Here is a 20,223-nt window from a genome sequence, read left to right as displayed (position 1 = left end):
TGTTTTAATTGGGTTGTTTCTTATCGTTGACTTTTAAGAATTCTTTGTGTACTTTGTATACATGTACTTTATCATACATGTATATTTTAAATATGTTTTCCTAGTGTGTGGTTGTCTTTCCTTTAACAGTGTCTTTCACAGAGCAAGTTTTAATTTTAATGAAGTCCAACTTACCAACTTTTTCTTCCATGGATGATGCGTTTGGTGTTGTATCTAAAATATCACCACCAAATGCAAGATCATGCAGGTTTTTTCCCGTTTTCTTACGGAAGTTTTATAGTTTTGCATTTTACATTTAGGTCTTTGATCCATTTTGAGTTAATTTTTGTGGAAGGTGTGAGATCTCTGTTTAACTTCATTTTTCTCCATGTGGATATACAATTTTGCACAGCTTGTTGAAAAGACTTTCTTCCTCCCTGAATTACCTTTATGCTTTTGTCAAAAATCAGTTGAGTATATTTGTGTGGGTCTATTTCTGAGCTCTCTTTTCTCTTCCATTGGTTTATTGATTCTTTCACCAACACCATGCTGACTTGATTACTGTCGCTTTATAGTAAGTCTTGGAAATGGGTAGTGTGAGTCCTCCAACTTTTTTCTTTTTCAGCATTGTGTATGCTATTCTAGGCCCTTTGCTCCTCCTTCACTGAATTTTAAATTTTAAAAACTAAAATAAAAATGGTTAAATCCTCAGAGAGGCAGTGTAAATGTGATGTTTCTTTAATTCATTTTTCAGGTGGTTCTTTGAAGCTCTGAAGTATCCCAAGTTTTCTAAAGCTATCGTTATCAATGGAATACTCATGACAGTAGTATTCTTCATCGTGCGGATTGCCTCAATGCTTCCTCATTATGGCTTCATGTATTCCGTGTATGGAACAGAACCCTACAAAAGGCTTGGAGTTTTAGTCCAGTTATCCTGGGTCATTAGTTGTGTTGTTTTGGATGTGATGAATGTCATGTGGATGATCAAAATTTCAAAAGGTTGCATCAAAGTCATCTCTCACATCAAACAAGAGAAAGCCAAAAATAGTCTTCAGAATGGAAAACTTGATTAAAGGAGTGCTACCGATAAGCAAACTTCGTTACTATCCAGTATTATATCTGCTGATAGGGTGAATTCTTGGCATGTTCTTGTGTATCTTTATTAATTATAATTGTTATTCAGGATTTCAGTGTCATTTTTTTTAACCTTTAGAAAAGAGAAGGCCGGGCACTGTGGCTCATGCCTGTAATCCCAGCACTTTGGGAGGCCAAGGTGGGTGGATCACTGAGGTCAGGAGTTCGAGACTAGCTTGGCCAACATGGTGAAACCCCATCTTTACTAAAAACACAAAAAAATTAGCTGGGCGTGGTGGTTGGCGCCTGTAATCCTAGCTACTTGGGAGGCTGAGGCAGGAGAATCGCTTGAACCTGGGAGATGGAGGTTGCAGTGAGCCGAGATTGTGCCACTGCACTCCAGCCTGAGTGACATAGCAAGACTCTGTCTCAAAAAAAAAAAAAAAAAAAAGTAAAATTAAAATTAAGTTTTCATCCCAAGATGTCTTTTCTGCCTTTCTTTTGCCTTATTTATAAGCATGGATAAAAATCTTAAAGGTTTAAATAAAAATGATCAATATAATGGTGAATCTTTTGAGAAATCTCTTAACTGCATTAGTATTTTTCTCTGTGAAAGATGACTATGATAATCTGGTACAAATGGTTTTATGTCACCAATTTTGCTGAAAGAATGGGAACTGCTTTTAAATCTGTAAATAGCTCTTAACATTTGTTGTATGCACTCTTTTCTTACTATGGCTGTCAACACTTGTGTAGGGTTTAATCTCTAAATTGTTGGCATGTTCTCTTTCTCAGGCTATTCAGAAGTAACATTTTTTATTTTAGACATGCAATCACCTATTAATGATGAAATATTTTACCACTTTCGGAATATTTAATTAGTTTAGTCATGGAGAATATGCCCCACATTTTAAGATTTCTCAAATATCACTGTCTTATTTCTATTTTAGCATTTATCAAATTATTGCTTTTTTATTTTATAGTAAGGCTTAAGACAGATTATAGACCTCCTTAAGAGATGAATTTCTTCTTCTAAAAATGCATGTCGATAGAGGACTATTTAGACTAATAGGAGGAATCATTAAGAAAAAAAGCTTTATTATCCCTATCTGCTTTCCTTGCATTTTTTCTGTGAAAAATATTTTCTGTTTGCAAAATCTTCCCTGAGTTCTGAACCCAGCACCATCAGTACCAAAGTCTTATGCAATATGTATTTATTATGCTCCTGAAGTAGGCCTCTTCTTGATGAGACCCAAACTATTACAAAAAATCAGTGTTCATATTTTACTCACAATTCATACCCGTGCTTACTTAGTCAGCATTTTAATGCTTTGAATTTCTATCTTAAAGCACAGAAAAAAAAGAAGGTAATTTAATCCAAGTATTCTATCATCAAAATTATTGTCTGATTATATGAAGATAGATGACTGGTGACTGTGGTTGTGTGTGTATGTGTTTTGCTTTTACTTTGATTCTTGCAATCCAAATATAGAATTATATATTTATCTATTATTGCCTTTATTTATTTTTTAAGCACTTGAGCTTAATGATTATTCTTACCTGAGAAAGGAAGAAATTTAATTCTACCAGTGATGAATACTTGAAATTAATTGAACTCATGCCAAAAGATGTAATCCATTCAGTTTCGTGGTTTGAAGGAGAATGTCTGACTCACTTTCATTGTTCATGCTAGCTGAATATAATCAAGACTTTTGATTTGATTTGATTATTCAATGCAGATAGAGCCTGATAAGTTTTAGAACATTTAAAGAAGATTGAAATCTCAGTCAATAACTAAGTGATAAAATGAAATTGATTGACTTATACTAGGTACATTTATTTTTGAAAGAATTAATGTAAAATAATAGTTATTTTTAAAGCAGCTAATATTACACTGATAATTTGTTGCTAAATTTAATGCTGTCAACACCATAGGTGCTTAAATATGTACTGGTTAACTAGAGGCGGGTAGGAAAGCAAGTGATTTTATCTTGTTCTTACCTTTTTGCAGGAAAAGTGGCTTTAAAAAATTTACATAATAAAAATATTTTGGAAATTATTTCTTTTAGAAAGATACCTTGAGATAAATATTTTTTGACTCTGGATATTTCTCTAGTTCTGAACACAGATTTTAAACCCACTATCAAAATGAAGAGAGTATAAAGCTATAATATTAGTGAGTCTCTGTGTAGCAGTTTGTTTTTATAGTTACTATTCCATGCTTAAAACTTCATTCTTACTTTCATTAATGTTACCCTTCACTGGTATAGCCACTCACTAAATAAGTATATTTAAAATATCAAAATTTTGAACTAAAGTTTGTGATTCCCTTATTCAGCAATCCTTATCTTATGCTGGCTGCATGACAGTTAATTCAACATCCAGATTAAATACCCTAAAGTAGCTTCTACATATTTCCTCATACAACAGACATGGAATGGAAGTGCCACTAGAAACTGCCCTGCTACTTTAAGTCTGACCTTTGCAGGAGGTACACTTTGCTGTTCTATGATTGTATTCACCTACCTAAAATACAAATGAAGATGGAACGTATCATTTACTACACGATGAATTTTTCATTTATTAAATGAAAAACGTTTGCTAGACATTTTAAATATTCAGTATTTTGACTACACAGATTAAATGATTCTATCAGGCATTCTGATATTTAACAACTCTATTAAAATATTTATAGAAAAATAAAAGCAAATTGATAAAAATTTTTGAGCAATTCTATTTTTGTAGAAAAAAATGACAACCTGTAATTATAAAGATGTTTTTTGAATGTGTAGTATCCTAGACAATAAAAGTTCTTGTGAAACTTAACAATGAATGAAAACCAACTAATAGCATGCAAGATCATAGATCCTGCATTAAATTTTTATTTGTGAAAATTTGAAAATTATGAGCTTTAACTTACGAAGTTTGCCTTCTTAGGTCTAAAGTCTTTTAAAGGATTATTTGCATTTATGTAAAACTCAAAATGAAGTTATATATGAGTGCAAAGAAATTAACTTCTGCTCAAATATGTGTTGATACCCTACAGTAAGTTGAATTAAATTTTTATCCCAACTGTTTGATTTTGTTATTTCATGGATTAGCCTTATGTTAAGTGAAATAATAGTTATGTTGTTACCACCCCTAAGAGTGACTCTCATATATTATGGATGACCCAGGACTGTCTTAAAGGTCTAGTTTTAAAAACTGCCTAGTTTGTAAGTATTTGAATCCAGTTTCTTTTCTAAATTTTAATAATTTGACTCAAAATTTTTGCTACAGGGTCAACTTCTAAATTGTATACTTCCTCTGAGGCACACTGGGCATTTGGAGAATGGTTCTTCACTGGTGTTGAGAGCCAGGTTTACTATTGGTTGCACCATCTGTTATCAGGCATGCAGAAACATTTTTCTTCTGGAGAAACAGAGGGGAAAGTGTTGTTACAGTGTACATGTTTTGTCTGTGTCATTTTTTAAGGGAAATAAACATGTTCCAAAAGATGCTGTTAAAATAAATATTTGAACACGTTTTCTGTTTCTAGGCTGCTCTTAATTCCTAACATTTAAATAAATGTGCATTTGAATGGCTTTAAGTGGTTTAGTCTATTAGGTGAAATGGAATAGTTCATGTATTGACATCATCAATAATACTTCATAAAAGTTTGTGTATTTTTATGTGTTTGGATTCCATAAGAAGTTGAACTTAGATAATTTATCAAGAGTAGCACAGTGTTTCTCAGGTGCAAGCCGGCATACAGTGAGACCCTTCCTGTGTCTCTGGATGCACATAGACCTTCCCAACCTTAAACACAGCTCCTTGAAATACATTAAAGCTACTGAAAGTGAGCTCTGATGCAAAACACATGTGAGGTGTATAGGAAAATGAAAAGCTAGAGGATCTGGAGTTAGAGGAGGCATTGAGAGTGCTTTTCCCTTAAATGCCGTGATAGTCCTCCCTCGATCTAGAAGTTTTCTCTTTGAATCCTTCCATCTCTTTCTCCTGATACCCCAGATGACTTCATCAGCATCTCCCTCTTTTATGCTAACACCTTTCACTGTCAACTTTTGAGACCTCCCCAGGTATCTGTAAGCTTCCCAGTCTCTTATGGCAAATTTAAAAGTTTACAAATAGGTTCTCTCATTGAAAAAAAGCATTGTTGTCAAGGTTAAAGTGGAACTCAGACAAATCATGACTTATTAAGAGACTACAGGAAGCCATTCAGCATTTAATACCTGTTTAAAACATGAGGCAAAGCTAATAATGTTATGGTTTTATTAAGAGACATCTGTCATCTCTCTCTTTCTTAAACTGGTTTAACAGAGCTTTGTAATGTGTTTCAGCTGAAGATTTATTATAGGCTTGTAAATTATCTAAATGTTCTTTTTAGACCCCATGACAGGAGCACAGAGGAATTGTTATGAGAGGGTAGGTGCTGGCTTGTGGCAAAATTATTTTAGAGTCCTGCTCATTAGGGAAAACTTTGCTATTAGGGTAATGTTTCTTTGAAATTTACCAGCAACTGCATTACTTGGTGTTTTCCAAAGTACAACATCCAAGGACTTGAACCCTACCCCTTTCTAGGCCACACTAGGCCAGCTCTAGTTTTGATAATAATTCATACCTTTATTGGAATATATTTTGGATAGCAGTGAAGAATTGAAAGCAGCTCCTAAAGATTGGTTTGTTTGCATTGAAAATGTTTACACTTATTCACTCTAAGCAGTGGACACATCAGGCCCTATACATAAGACCAAAACCAGAAATATTTCTAAATCTCAAAGATTTATAAGTACAGTACCTCTGGCTGAAAACTCGTTAAACATCCTCTGTATATTTTTTCTTTATATCTTTATGTAATTCTTTCTGTAATTAAGTGTACATTAGGGTTATTTGCTACTTTACAAGCCTAAAGGTATAGCTGTATATAGAATGTGCTCTATGTTTTTCTGTTTCCTGTTTGGTTTGTTTCTGGTATGACTGTGTCTACTTTTTACTTAAGGAACTTTGTGTAGATAAACTCTCACTAACTTGTAAATAGGATAAGTTATGAGATTTTTTGGTATTAGAATTTGTAATAATAATGACTTTTAGATTTTATTTGAAAAAGCTACTTGGAAAGCAGTAAATAGAGCTATAGTGATATATATAGATACATAGATATATACTTTTTTTCTGAGAATGTATAATATATAATTGTCAAAGATTTTTAGAAGTCTGTCAAAATATACTTAATATTATTTTGAGAACATACCTTCTAATTTATTTCCATAAGGCTGAAGAACTTTTATTTACAAAATGTAAGACTAGATAATTTATGAATCAGTGTTACTAGGACTTATCAGTACTTAAAATAGCAACTTAGCATTCTTTATTTTGTTTCCTGGTTGTTTTATTTGGAGGGATAATAAATGTCTAAGTTATTTCCATTAAAATTTTGAAATGTTTGTGTACTTTATGTGTGCCATTTTAAAGTATATGCAAGTTCTAAGCAATAATCTGCATGTTATACAAGGTTGACATACTTTGTCATGACATTTTTAGTTAACATTTTAAGAATGATAAAATGAACACCCTGTAAATCACCCCCCTCTCCCCTTCCCCTCCATGAAAACCTTGGGATTTTCTTGTGCTAGAACACTACCACAATGTGGTGCAAAGCTTTGTATTTTGTGGAAAAAATAAAATAAAATCACAATTATTTAGTGCAAAAGTTTGTCTGCAAGGTGTATACTTTAATAGTAATTAATGAATAGATTAATGATAAAATTATATTCTGCAAATCAAATAATCTCTTCTAGCACCTTAATCCTAAATGTAAATTTTTATTCCTCAGGATCCTGGTGGAGCTTGCTTATTTCCTTCCCTCCCTTTCTCCCCACTGAGGTCCCAGCTTGGTAGCAGACCAGCAGGAGTTGCAAACATTTTAGTCATGCTTGTTAATGAAAGGAATGGTGCTGTCTAATCGATATGTTCTTTTAGATTAAGTAAAACTTTGGCAGTTGTGTTTTTAATCTCCTTACCTTTGTCCCTAGGGCCTCTCATGTGGTCTCTAGTGCTTTTTGCCAAATGTCTTGGCTGGAATTCCTACCTTCTCAAATTGCCTGTGGTCTTAATCCTGCATCTTGGTTTGAGAATATCCAGCAGGTCAGGAAGCAGAGCACTAATTAAATAGAATACTGAAGAGGTTTGGCCTATGGAGAGTACCATGAATCATGCTTCAGAACATGCCTAAAATGTTGTGTCCAGACTGGCAAAGGAACAGCTGAATTTCAGAATGAAAATAGCAGTCACAGCTGTCAGTGGAGATAGGCCACAGGTGATATTACAAGTATTCAGAGCTACTAGAAGCAAGTGTAAATGGGGTCTCTGTCACACCTCAGGCCGTTTCAAACATGATCCATGTTTTGTTCTTCTATCCTCTGGTCTTTTTCTAAAAGTCTACTTACTGCTTTCCCTCCTTTTTGATGGTCCTTCAGCATGCACAAAACAAGTGATTTGACAAATTTGTAACTGTTCCCTATGCTAGTAACTGGTCTTCTGACATGTTCCTAGATGCTTCCCCCAAATTGGACTCTTCCTCTAAGGGTGGTACACACCACCCTCTGCTTGAGTAGCTGTGCCCATTGTCATTTTTGGCACAGTACTCCTAGATCCTCCCTGCCATTGCTACATAGTCCCTTTCTCTTTTCACCTACCTCCAACTAAATTCAATTACCATATCTAGTCTTGTCATCTTACTAGATCATGGATTATTTCAGCAGAAATTACCTATGGAGAACTTCCGAAAGGGACTTGTACAGAAAAGGAAAGGCAATAGGGATGATAGGCTGGATGATGGGCTGTATTTCTGTTGAGGATAAAAGATGGAAAGATGGAAATTTGGAAAGAATGACACCAAGGAAAGAGGAAGGGACTTCAGAGAACAGAAAAAAATAAGAAAATGTTATGTTTATATACATTGCATTTTGGGTGACAGGAACTTATCAGGGAAAAAAATGAATATAGTAAAATTCCTATACATGGTATCAAGAGTATAAGAAGTTACAACTTTTCTCAGAGACAGGCATGGTAGCACGTGCCTGTAGTCCCTGTTACTTGGGGAGGCTGAGGTGGGAGCATCACTTGAGCCCAGGAGTTTCAGTTCAGCCTGAGCTACATAGCAAGACCCTGTCTCTAAGGAAAAAGAAAAGTTTTATGACTTTTCTGTGTTAAAATGGAATACATACATATTCATTATATATGCTTCTCTAGATGTATGTAGGTGGGTACATATATAAAGTACATATATACACATATGTAAATACATATATAAAGTACACTGTTGTGGACAGAAAGGATGTATGAATGGATGAGGTACAAGAGGGTAGAATTTTGTTTGAATTGTCAATTAGAAAAGAGCAATTTGGAAAGAGTGAGGTGCCTAAAAGCCTACAGCAACCATGAAGAAGCATCTTAATCTGAGTCTTAGTTTTGTTATCTGTAAAATAATCTCTGACGTTCCTTCCAACTCTCCCATCCTATTAGCAAGAGCTTTAGTTTGAAACGAGGCAATTAGGAAGGAACAGGTGTAGCTTTGAAGGCTTAGTAATATGATTTAAATGACATTCAAGGAAGATTTTCAGTGTCAAATTAGATGAATGAGAGTACAGAAGAGGTTAAGCGATGGAGAAACTGGCCAAGGACCTGCAATGTAGTTAATCCTGATGGCTGGCCTGGGACAAGGAAGATAAATAAAGACGCTGACCTGATAAATATCAGACAGAGAGGTGAAGGGATTTAGAAAAACAACCTAACTCAGGAATAAGGCTGTGGGATGGAGAGGGGACAGATGCCACTGGGTTGTGATGTCAGAATGTGGGGAGCTGCAGTCATTTGCCATGAATGATAAAAGAGAAGGCATAGTAATTGGAAGAGTGGTAGAGCCTGTGACAGACTTTTAACATAATGCCAGTGTTGTGCAGAGTTTCTCCCAGAGAGCATCTGGAAGAAAAAGAAAGCTCTCTCCAAGTACCACACAGTTGTGGTTTTCATGACTTTTCAGATTTCTGATGCAATGTCTTGCCTTGATCCCTTGCATGTGGATATTTCAGGTTCCTGAGTGGTCACTGACCCAGGTTTCCTCACCACCCTTTCAGGTTCCAATGAGCTGACCCCATGATTCATTGTTCCCCATGGGGTCAGCTCAGCCCTGTCAAGTCAAGGAGCTTGAGAAAGGTCCAGAGATGATAGTAAGAGGCCTAAAGAATAAGGCCCTTCTCTGAAGTCCTCTAGCTAGAGGTTACTGTGGAGTGGGGAGACCCCAGCCTTGCAGTGGGATTGGCTCCCTGCATGAGGTGGTCTTCGGATGGTGCAAGAAAGGGCAGAAGCTCAAAGGGTGGAGCAGAAGCAGCTGTGGATCCTGGAGCAGGGATGGAGGCTGCAGGGACTGTGTTAGGCTCCCAGTTTCAGTTTATGAATTCAGAGGGGAAATGGAGAGGCACTTGGAAACATTCTCTCTGGGACAACCATGCTATTTTTTTGTTTGTTTGTTTTTGTTGAGTCAGGGTCTCACTCTGTCTCCCAGGCTGGAGTTGACTGGCGCAGTCTCGGCTCACTGCAATCTCCGCTTCCTGGGTTCATGCAATTCTCCTGCCTCAACCAACAAGTAGCTGGAACTACAGGCGCGCGCCACCACACCCAGCTAATTTTTGTTATTTTTAGTAGAGATGGGGCTTTGTCATGTTGGCCAGTCTGGTCTCAAACTCCTGCCCTCAAGTGATCTGCTGGCCTCGGCCTCCCAAAATGCTGGGATTACAGGTGTGAGCCACTGTGCCTGGCCCCATGCAGTCTTTTAATTGGCCTTCAAATCCACACTCTCCCCTCCATCGTACATGCTACCTTTGGAGTCATCACTTTAGAATCCATCTGAAATTTTTGTCACAGTCCTGCTCAAAACTTCCAGTACTCCACTCCCAAGTCTAAATTCCTTAAGCCACATCTAAGGTTCTTGATGATATCTATGGCCCTACCCTATCTATTCAACCTCACGGTACCCCTGAAAGTTCTCCCAGAAGAGTGTCACTGTCGCCCCCATGCTCATCCAGCTCCAGGCACTTGCATTTGCTGTGATTTGGCCTAGAGGCCCTTTCTTTCTGATCTGCGTTCTATTCATCCTCAAGACCATATAGTAAGGGAATTTATTCTTATTTTTTTTCACTAAAAATGTAACAAAAATGTTCAGATAGAGTTGAGAGAAAAAAGCCCTCATTAAATTATGTTAACATTTACTGAGTACTTGTTAAATTATCACATGAATTCCTGGAACAACCAGGATAAACAAACTCATTCTTGATTGGCAACCTGGATCTCAGAACTTCCTGTCCTGTATAAGTGGGGCCACGGCCAAGCTGCTGTGTTTTCTCTCAGCTGAGAGGTCAAAGAAATTAGTTCCTCCCACCCCCATTGAATGGGGCAACTAGTCGGTGCAGAGCCCACTACAGGCTTTAGAACAGACTTTGATGTTTTGGATAACACATAGAAAATCTTTTCATCTGGGACTCTAGAAACTTGGATTCCAGTTCTGGCCCTATTACCTCCTAGTAAGCGTTTTAGGCAAGTGCTGTCACCTTACTGGCTTTTGTCTTTTGATCTGGAAAGTGAGAAGTTGAACTGGTTGAATTGAAGGCCACTTTTCTTTCAGATTCCATCATTCAGTAATTATGGGCTGGGCATGGTGGCTCATGTCTGTAATACCAGCACTTTGGGAGGCTGAGGCGGGCGAATTGCCTGAGCTTAGGAGTTCGCGACCAGCCTGGGCAACACGGTGAAACCCTGTCTCTAGTAAAACACAAGAAATTAGCCGGGTGTGGCATCATGCACCTGTAATCCCAGCTATTCGGGAGGCTGAGGCAGGAGAATTGCTTGAACCCAGGAGGCAGAGGTTGCAGTGAGCTGAGATCACACCACTGCATTCCAGCCTGGGCAACAGAGTGAGACTCCATCTCAAAACAACAACAACAACAAAAACAAAAATGGTAATTAGAATCAAGGTTAGGGCATGTAGCCCAGGGTATGGTAGGGTATGAGCAAATTCCTATCAGACAGCAATTCCAGAATACTAGTTTCAAGTGTGTAAGTTTTTGGAGGTGGTCTAAATTCCAATTTTGATTGTGACTGTATGCCCTTGAATGAGGCCACTTGTTTATGACTCCATCTGCCTCACTTGCAAGAGGAGACAGTATCAGTTGCAATCAATGAACCTAGCCAAAAAGGCTAAGTATAAATATCTGCTGAGTGCTTCAACATTCTTAGGGGAAAGAGATAAAGTTTTAATGATGTACTTTCCCACTGTACTTGCAGCCAAGTTGAATTTTGTAATATTCTTCCTGGATTTAATCTTTAAAAGATGTAAACATTTTCATCATGGTATCCAAATATAGAACTCAGTTTCTTTGTTTCCCACAATTAAATATAATAATCAGAAAGGAAAATAGATGATTAACAGAAATGTAAATGGTAAGTTATTTAGTACCCTCTCACCAAGACCAGTCTGAATCCTCTATTGTGAGAAGCCAGTCCATCACTAATGGGTCAATTACCTTGATTGACTCAGTGTTAGGACTTGCCATGAGTTCAGGACTTTCTATAACACTTCTGTGTTCTTTGTGACTCTAGGTGTACGCTGCTGGGATTATTTGGTGGGCTTTGTGGAGAGTCAAGGCCAGGATGAAATCAGATGGGGACATTATTATGACAATGTTTATTGTCTGTGACTTTGCTGGTATACTTGTTTCCTGCAACATTATTGGTCTCTAGCTGATTGGTGATAATTATCTGTAGTAGATCCATTCCTGATTTTTACAACTGACTCTCTGAGGTGGCAGTGCGCAACCTTTTTGGCACCAGGGACCAATTTCGTGGAAGACAATTTTTCCATGGGACAGGGTAGGGAGGATGGTTTCAGGATGAAACTGTTCCACCTGAGATCATCAGGCATTAGATTCTCATAAGGAGCATGCAGCCTAAATCCCTCGCGTGCGCAGTTCACAGTAGGGTTGGTGCTCACATTAGAATCTAATGCCCTGCTGATCTGACAGGAGACGGAGCTCAAGTGATAATGCTCATTGGCCCACCGCTCATCTCCTGCTGTGTGGTCCAGTTCCCAACAGGCCACAAACTGGCCTGGTGTTTGGGGACCCCTGTTCTAAGGCACCATATCATGAAGGAAAGTAAGACATCTGCATGCTCTAGGGAAAAATGTAGATGATTCCTAAGCTCTGTAGTAAGCAAAACTAAATACTAATTAGGAGTTATATTCTAAAGAATGGAGAAAATAGATGTAATAGTATTGTAATTTTTTTCTTTAAAAATTACTACTCTAAATGAAAACATATGACTTTGAACCATTCTTTTTCTTCTTTTTTTTAAATGGAGTCTTACTCCCTCACCCAGGCTGGAGTGCAGTGGCATGATCTTGGCTCACTGCAACCTCCACCTCCCAGGTTCAAGTGATTCTTGTGCCTCAGCCTCCCGAGTAGCTGGGATTACAGGCATCCACCACCACGCCCGACTAATTTTTGTATTTTTAGTAGAGAGACAGGGTTTCACCGTGTTGGCCAGGCTGGTGTTGAACTCCTGACCTCAGGTGATTCACCCGCGATGGCCTTCCAAAATGCTGGGATTACAGGTGTGAGCAACCACACCTGGCCTGAACCATTTTTTTAAAAAAGGAATCTAAGCTGTTTATTTAAGAAGTGAAGCCAGAAGTCTACATTCCATTGTCTACCCCTTTCATGACTTTCTAGCCATTAGCTTCAACTCCTAAATATCCTTACCCTAGATCAAACCAAATGTTTACATTTTCTACGCTTAACCCAGGTAACAGAGACCTGCTGGAACATTATTCAACTCTGTGTATTGGGGCCACCACAAATTCAAGATCTCGTTCACTTAATAAAAAAAAAAAAAAAAAAATTAACACTCTAGGTACCAGGCACCATGTAAGGGAAAGGGTATAAATGGTGAACAAAACTGTCAGGGTCTTTGCCCACAGGGAGCTTAGATTCTGGAAGGGAACAGAGGTTGCAATTAACTGAATGTTTGTATCAGAGAGATCCCTCACTCCTCTGCGCTGTGGGGTTACAGTGAGAAGACAGCTGTCTGTGAACCAGGAAGTGAGTCCTCAGACAACAGATTGGCCGGAGGTTTGATGTTGGACTTGTCAACCTCCAGAACTGCAAAAAATTTCTGTTACTTATTTCTATTATTTATGAGCACCCACTTGATGATAGTTTATGATAGCAGCCCAAACGGATTAAGACAGAGATAAGGAACAAGGGAAAGCAAATCAGGTGATTCTGTGTAGCGTGTGTCTTTCATCTTCAACCCGTAGGTCTGGCATAGTGTTTCACATTTAGTACGTCACCAGACAGGAAGTCAATCAAAAAAATATTGATTCAATAATAAAAAATAAAAAGTAAATATTTATTCAGTATGCACTATTTACCAGGCTTTATTTTAGGCTCTGAATATTTATCAGTGAAGGAGGCAGACAAGGAAGACTTTGCTCTCTTAGAACTTAAATACTGTAGCAAAGAGAGATGGGGAGTAAAGACGTCTGAAAAAAGAAATAAACATAATTCCATATAATAATAAGTAACATGAAATAAATAGAAGAAAATGGAAATTGGGGACATTTTCAACAGGTTACTTTGTGGAGATGTCACTTGTGCTAAGACCAGGCAGGAGGCATCTGCAAGTATTGTGAAGAACAATCTATGCAGAGGAAATAGCAAGTACAGTGTCCTGGAGGTGGGGAGACTGGTGTGTTCAGTGAAAAGCAGGTAGTGTGACTGGAGCATGAGTGAGGAGGATGAGAGATGAAGATGTGGTCGGAGAGGAAGGAGGCATAAGACTATGCTGGGTCGTTAGGCCATTGTAAAGTATTTGGCTTCTTATTGTGCCAAGAATAAACATTCCAGGTTTTAAGCAGTCCAAGTGAGAAATGATGTGGGCCTAAATCTAGGGTTTCAAACATTTTGTTCCATAATCCAAAGGAGGAAACATATTTTGTGTGGTGACTCCACCCATAAACATATATACATAAGCAAAAATTTAATGAGACAATACCCTTACCGTGAATGACGCCCTCTGAATTTTTCTGTTCTCTTTCACTGTAAAAGAAAGAAATGCTGGTTGTCACCCACAAAACTGATTTGGTAACTCAGCAATGAGTGGCAATTTACAGTTTGTAAAACATTGGTTCACACTGAAGTGGTGACAGTAGAGATGAAGAGAAATGGGTGGATTCAGGATATATTTTACAGGTAGAGTTGACAGTAGTTATTGATGAACTGCTTACAGGAAAGTGAGGGAAAAGGCTTGATAAATGATGACTTTTTTATGATTTTGGCTTGAATAGATGGGAGAATGGTGATCCTAAGATAGGGAAAACTAAGCAAGAAGCAGGTTTGAAGGAAGAGATGGAGGAGAAATCAAGAAATCTTTCTAAACACTTTTAAAAAATCTGATTATATATGTTATTATGCATACAGATTTGTAATATTAATTGCTCAAATTACAAACCAACTATAAAAAACCTTTTTATATAGACTCTTAAATACATCTTAAATGTTATTTTTATTTTCATCATAGAGATACAAATTGCCTCCTGGAATAAAAGAGAAAGAAATGTGATCCATGGTCTTGCCACAAATATGACAATGCTTAGTTGTTTGATGTCTTCTTAATGTAACTTTTTCTATGCATAATTCTTTAATCATTATCTAAGCATTTATAAAACTAACTCATTAGGACTGGGATCATATAAACACTGTCCTAGTCTGTTTGTTTGGACTTCTATAACAAAATAACTTTCTACTGAGTAGTTTATAAACCACAGAAATTTACTTCTCACAGTTCTGGAGGTTGGGAAGTCCAAGATTACGGACTGGCAGATTCACTGTCTGGTGAAGACCTGCTTCCAGGTTTCATATCCTGGTTTATTAAAGATATCTTCTTATTGCATCCTCATATGGCAGAAGGGGTGGATGAACCTCCTTGGGCCTATTTGATAAGAGCAGTAATCTTATTCATGAGGTCTTCTCCCTCATCACTTCCCAAAGGCCCTATTTCTTAATCCCATCCTACCAACCTCGTAGGGTAGAATTTCAACATATGAATTTTTTGGGGGGACACTGACATTCAGACCGTAGCAAGCAGTTTAGAGATGATCGGATCTGGAGATAGTGAAGTTAATAATCATTGATGCTTAATAGGTAACTTAATTTTTTAAATAATAAAGTGATTTTAATGGGGAACTGAAAAATCAAATGTTTTTCAAACTTTAAAAATCCATGCAAATAACATCAACATTTCCAACCAGTTTTGGATATGTGCCCATACTTGTACATATGAACACCATATACAGTCCTTCAACATCCATCCTTATCCCCACTGAGAATCATGAATACATTTTTTTTTCATTTTTCAAATATATAAAAAATGATGAAATATGCCTGTACAAACTACATGTCCCCTTTCTGGTCCCTTTCATGCTTCTTCTGATGCATCTTTTTTACAGCCTACTCCATGATCTCATTCCTTGATGACCAGTGATTTCATCAAGCCCGGCTGGCCTTTACTTTTACATATAGCGAAGCTTATTTCACAGTTCTGAGAAGAGTGTTAGAGACTGTGTGTGTACTAATCTGAAATCCACATAACAAGTTTCTTTTTATATTTCAATGCTTATTGGGCACTTTGTATGAAGTATTGTTGTAGGTTTTATATAAACAAATATGAGAGAGAACATGAGGCCTGCCCTCAAGGAGTTTATAATCTAGGCTTGTTGCCAAGCAACTTTAAAAAGATAACCTTTTTATTTCAGAGCAGTTTTAAAGTTACAGAAAAATTGTGAAGCTAGTGCAGAGTGCCAGTATACCCCATATACCCTCAGTTTCTCCTTTGGTTAACATCTTAGGTTTGTTTGGTGTATAACTTTATAGTCAGTTTAAATCATACAACCTACAGAATTTTGAATTCTGACCTTTTCACTTTACAATGTATCATAAGCATTGTTTCCATTTAAAATGAATATTAATGCTAGCCAGATACTCTAGATATTACCTTTGCCAGCCACCTCATTTTTCAGATGAGGAAACTGAGGCACAGAGAGGTCTTAAGTGTTTTGGTTAAAACCAGAATATGGAATAAAACCGTACTTGCAGGCAGCTGTCTCAGGTCTCTGAATGTCACATGTTGCTGCTTCTCATCTACCAGGGAGAAGATATGAGGATGTAGGGACTGCTACTTCTCCACTCAACCAACCAACATTTACTGGGTACACACTGAGGATCAGCGATTGTGCTGGTGGTAGGGAAACAGCATGGAGCTGGCCAGTCCCCCTCCTCAAGGAGCTTCATTGTAAATGTCTGGGAGGTGAGATCACAAAACAAAAGGAGATTGAGTTACCGTTTTACTGTGGTGAGGTGTCAAGGGCAGAGTGTACTGGGGAATGGGAGTGGAATAATTTCAGAGGGTTGGAGTGGTGGGCTGAATAATGGCCCCCAAAGATGTCCATGTCCTAATCCCTGGAATCTGTGAATATGTTACTTTCCATGGCAAAAAGGACCCTGAAGATGTGATTAAGGATCTTCATGATCTTGGACTATCCAGGATGACCCAGTGTAATCACAAGAGTCCTTATAAGGGAAGGAGGGAGGCAGGAGAGTCAGAGGAGATGTGGCTGGAGATGCAGCTGTCAGTTTGATGGGATTGTTGGCTGGAGGCCAGGCCAGGGAACAAGAAACGTGGGCAGCCTCTACAGGCCAGGAAAGGCAAGACACAGATTCTCTGCGAGAGCTTCCAGAAGGAATGCAGCCCTGCCAGTGCTTTGATTTTGGTCCATAAGACCCATTCTGGACCTCAGGCCTCCAGAACGATGAGAGAACCAATTTGTGTTGTTTGAAGCCACTAAATTTGTGGTAATTTGTTACAGCAGAAATAGGAAACTAGTGAGCTGTCTCTGTAGAGACTACTTTTTATGAAAAGAAAGACATGGTATTTAGATATTGTAGGAGTATAGAATGTTAGATTTAAAGGTTCATCTCTGCTCTATCTAATCCAATAGCTTCATTTTTTTAGTTGAAATTAATGATGAAAAAAGTATCTGCCAAACTTTTTCTTATTTAAACTGATTAGGTTACTCTTGTTTTGAAACTATATATGTAGCAGCATGATTCATGATAGCCCCAAACTGGAAACAGCCCAAATATCATCAATAATAGAGTAGAAAAAGAAATTGTTATATATTTCTTCAATATTACATAGCAACGAGAATGTATGAACTACAGTTACATGCAGTAATGTTGATGAACTGCTTGAACTCATGTCATTGTTGCTGGAAAGAAGCTGGATACAAAAGAGTTAATACCATATGATTCCATTTACATAAAGTTCAAAAATAGGTAAAACTAATCTATGATATTAAAAGTTACCTTGGATAGGGGTGGAGGCTAAGTAAGGACTGGGAGAGGGCAGAATGGAGACCTTTGGGACACTGGCAATGTTGTGTTTCTTGATCTGTGCTGGATATATGGGTGGGTTCACTTTGTGAAAATTCATATTAATTGTACAAACTTCTGCATGTTATATAATAATAAAAAGGTGACTTAAAATAAAACTATATGAATGTGTATGATCTGAATGGTGGTTCTAACAATAGCTTGACCTAAAGAATATGAACTTTTAGAAGGAAAGCAATGAGCAAAATCCCCTGCTGGGTCCTTCCTGGATCCGCTGCCCAAAAGGAGAGCCAACAATCCTCCGTGACTTTAGAATATTGACTATAAAATTTTGTCCTAAAATACATTTGAAACACTTGCTTTATGTGTCGACTTATTAACCTCTCTGCCTCCAGGACACATTATTTTTCAAGCTGGTGTTTAAAAATATTTAATTGTGGGTAAGTAATCTAGGTTGGAAAGGAAGTCTTTATAAGTTAAGGATAAATAACAGTTGCCTAGTGATGATCCTGTGGAAGAACAAGGCTTTCTGGTGTGTTTGGAATGGTCTCTACTAAGGGGACTCTTTATTTTAAGCAGGATGCAAGTGGAAAGCTAAGCCCAAAGCCTAACTAATGAGACCCTTCACACCAAATATTTTGGCAGGGTAATTTGTACAAAGCAGATGAATTCATTTTTGGAATGCTGAACAATTTATATATTAAAAAGTATCTAGATTAAGATTAAATACATAATATGTATTTAAATAAAATATTCAACAGTTTCAATGAAAAATAGAATTTTCTATGACAAATATGTTCTATAAGCTGTTCAGTCCTCACATAATTTTTGATTTCTTGCAAGTAAAAATGAGTAGATAATAGTTGAATAACTTGGAGAAATTCTTGCTCTTCAGCAAACATTAAGGAGAACTTCAATTAAATTTAAGGAAGTTCTCTACCCTTCCAGGTTTGTGCTCTTTGTTTATTGTGTTTTTGAGGCCACAAGTGTGTGAGCACTACAAACATTCACTTATATTTGCTAATAAGGATAAGGGCCAACCCAGTACTTAGAATTCCCAAAGTACTTACATCAACCAGATTATTTCTTCACAAGGTTCATTATCACATATAATTCTGACCTCTAGTTTTTCTTTAAGCTTACCTAAGGTTGAAAAAGTTTTGGAGCATTCTTAAATTTTTTTTTTACAACTTTGAGGGAGCTCAAATTATAAAGTTGGATATTGACTTAACACAGTTTGATTTTTGACAACTTATTTCCTACCAAATAAAATGAATTAAAGTTAGCACTCAGCTCTGGTAGAGAATATTAAAAACAACAACAATGATAACAGAAACACCCTGAAAACATAAATAAAAGGCAAATAGTATGTAAACACTGCAGTGCTGAGTAGCTAGTCAAGAGAAAATATGAATGCTCTTATCTTTAGGTCAAAGCTGACAGGATTTTTATGTCAACTTAAGTAATAAGAATAATTTTATATGCTACTTTATCCATACTAGTACTTAGGTTACAAAATTGGTTGGGAGAAATTTTGGGACAATGATATATTGAAGAACAAATGAATAGAAAAGGAACATATCATGTACTACATAAAATTTTTAAAATTTTATTTTAAAATATTTTCTGGTTTATGAAGTCTCAGACTACTTGTTAAAATCAGTACTTATTTACTAAAATAATAACACTTAAAATACTTATTTACAACTATAATGTAAGAGTTTTTAAAATAAGATTGCCTCCTTTCCTCTCTCCTTACTTCTGTCCTTTCTCTCCAGTGAGTAAGGTGCAGTGACAGACTTGCAGTGCTTCTCAATGTGCATTGAGAAGTTTATTCAATGTAGGTTCTCATTCAGTAGGTCTGTGGTTGATCCTGGAAATCTGTGTGTGTAATACACTGCCAGGGGATGCCGATGCTGTTGGACCTTGGACTAGAATTTGAATAGCAAGGATTGGAAAGAACATGTATTCGTCCATTCTCAAACTGCTATAAAAAATGACCTGAGACCGAGTAATTTATGAAGAAAAGAGGTTTGACTGACTCACAGTTCCACAGGCTGTACAGGAAGCATGGCTAGGAGGCCTCAGGTGACTTACAATCATGGCAGAAGGTGAAGGGGAAGCTGGCATGTCATACCATGGAGGAGCGGGAGAGAGAGAGAGTGAGGGGGGAACTGCCACGTACTTTTTAAAAATCATACTTTAAGTTCTGGGGTACATGTGCACAATGTACAGGTTTGTTACATAGGTATACATGTGCCACGTTGGTTTGCTGCACCCATCAACTCATCGTTTACATTAGATATTTCTCCTAATGCTATCCCTTCCCCAGCCCACCATCCCTGACAGTCTCCAGTATGCGATGTTCCCCTCCCTGTGTCCATGTGTTCTCATTGTTCAGCTCCCTCTTATGAGTGAAAACATGTAGTGTTTGGTTTTCTGTCCTCTGATAATTTGCTGAGAATGATGGTTTCCAGCTTCATGTTCCTGCAAAGGACATGAACTCATCCTTTTTTCTAGGCTGCATAGTATTCCATGGTGTATATGTGCCACATTTTCTTTATCCAGTCTATTACTGATGGACATTTGGGTTGGTTCCAAGTCTTTGCTATTGTGAATAGTGCTGCAATAAACATACGTGTGCATGTGTCTTTATAGCAGCATGATTTAT

The 20,223-nt window shown here is 37.3% G+C and overlaps 1 protein-coding gene across 2 annotated transcripts in view; it reads left to right on the top strand.

The window, feature by feature from the left end:
- LOC105547781 (transmembrane protein 56) overlaps positions 1-6,760 on the top strand; it is an 84,054-nt gene extending 77,294 nt beyond the window's left edge. For both annotated transcript variants that reach the window (XM_011991485.1, XM_011991484.1), the window contains exon 7: positions 734-6,760. In XM_011991485.1, coding sequence (XP_011846875.1) covers positions 734-1,052 — 319 coding nt within the window. In that variant the 3' untranslated portion in view covers positions 1,053-6,760. The remainder of the gene's footprint in view (positions 1-733) is intronic.
- Positions 6,761-20,223: the final 13,463 nt, after the last annotated feature.

The sequence above is a fragment of the Mandrillus leucophaeus genome, unplaced genomic scaffold (genome assembly GCF_000951045.1).
Source record: "Mandrillus leucophaeus isolate KB7577 unplaced genomic scaffold, Mleu.le_1.0 Scaffold397, whole genome shotgun sequence".
NCBI lineage: Eukaryota > Metazoa > Chordata > Mammalia > Primates > Cercopithecidae > Mandrillus > Mandrillus leucophaeus.
Note: the sequence above shows the minus strand (reverse complement) of the source record. Positions and strands in the feature narration are given on the sequence as shown.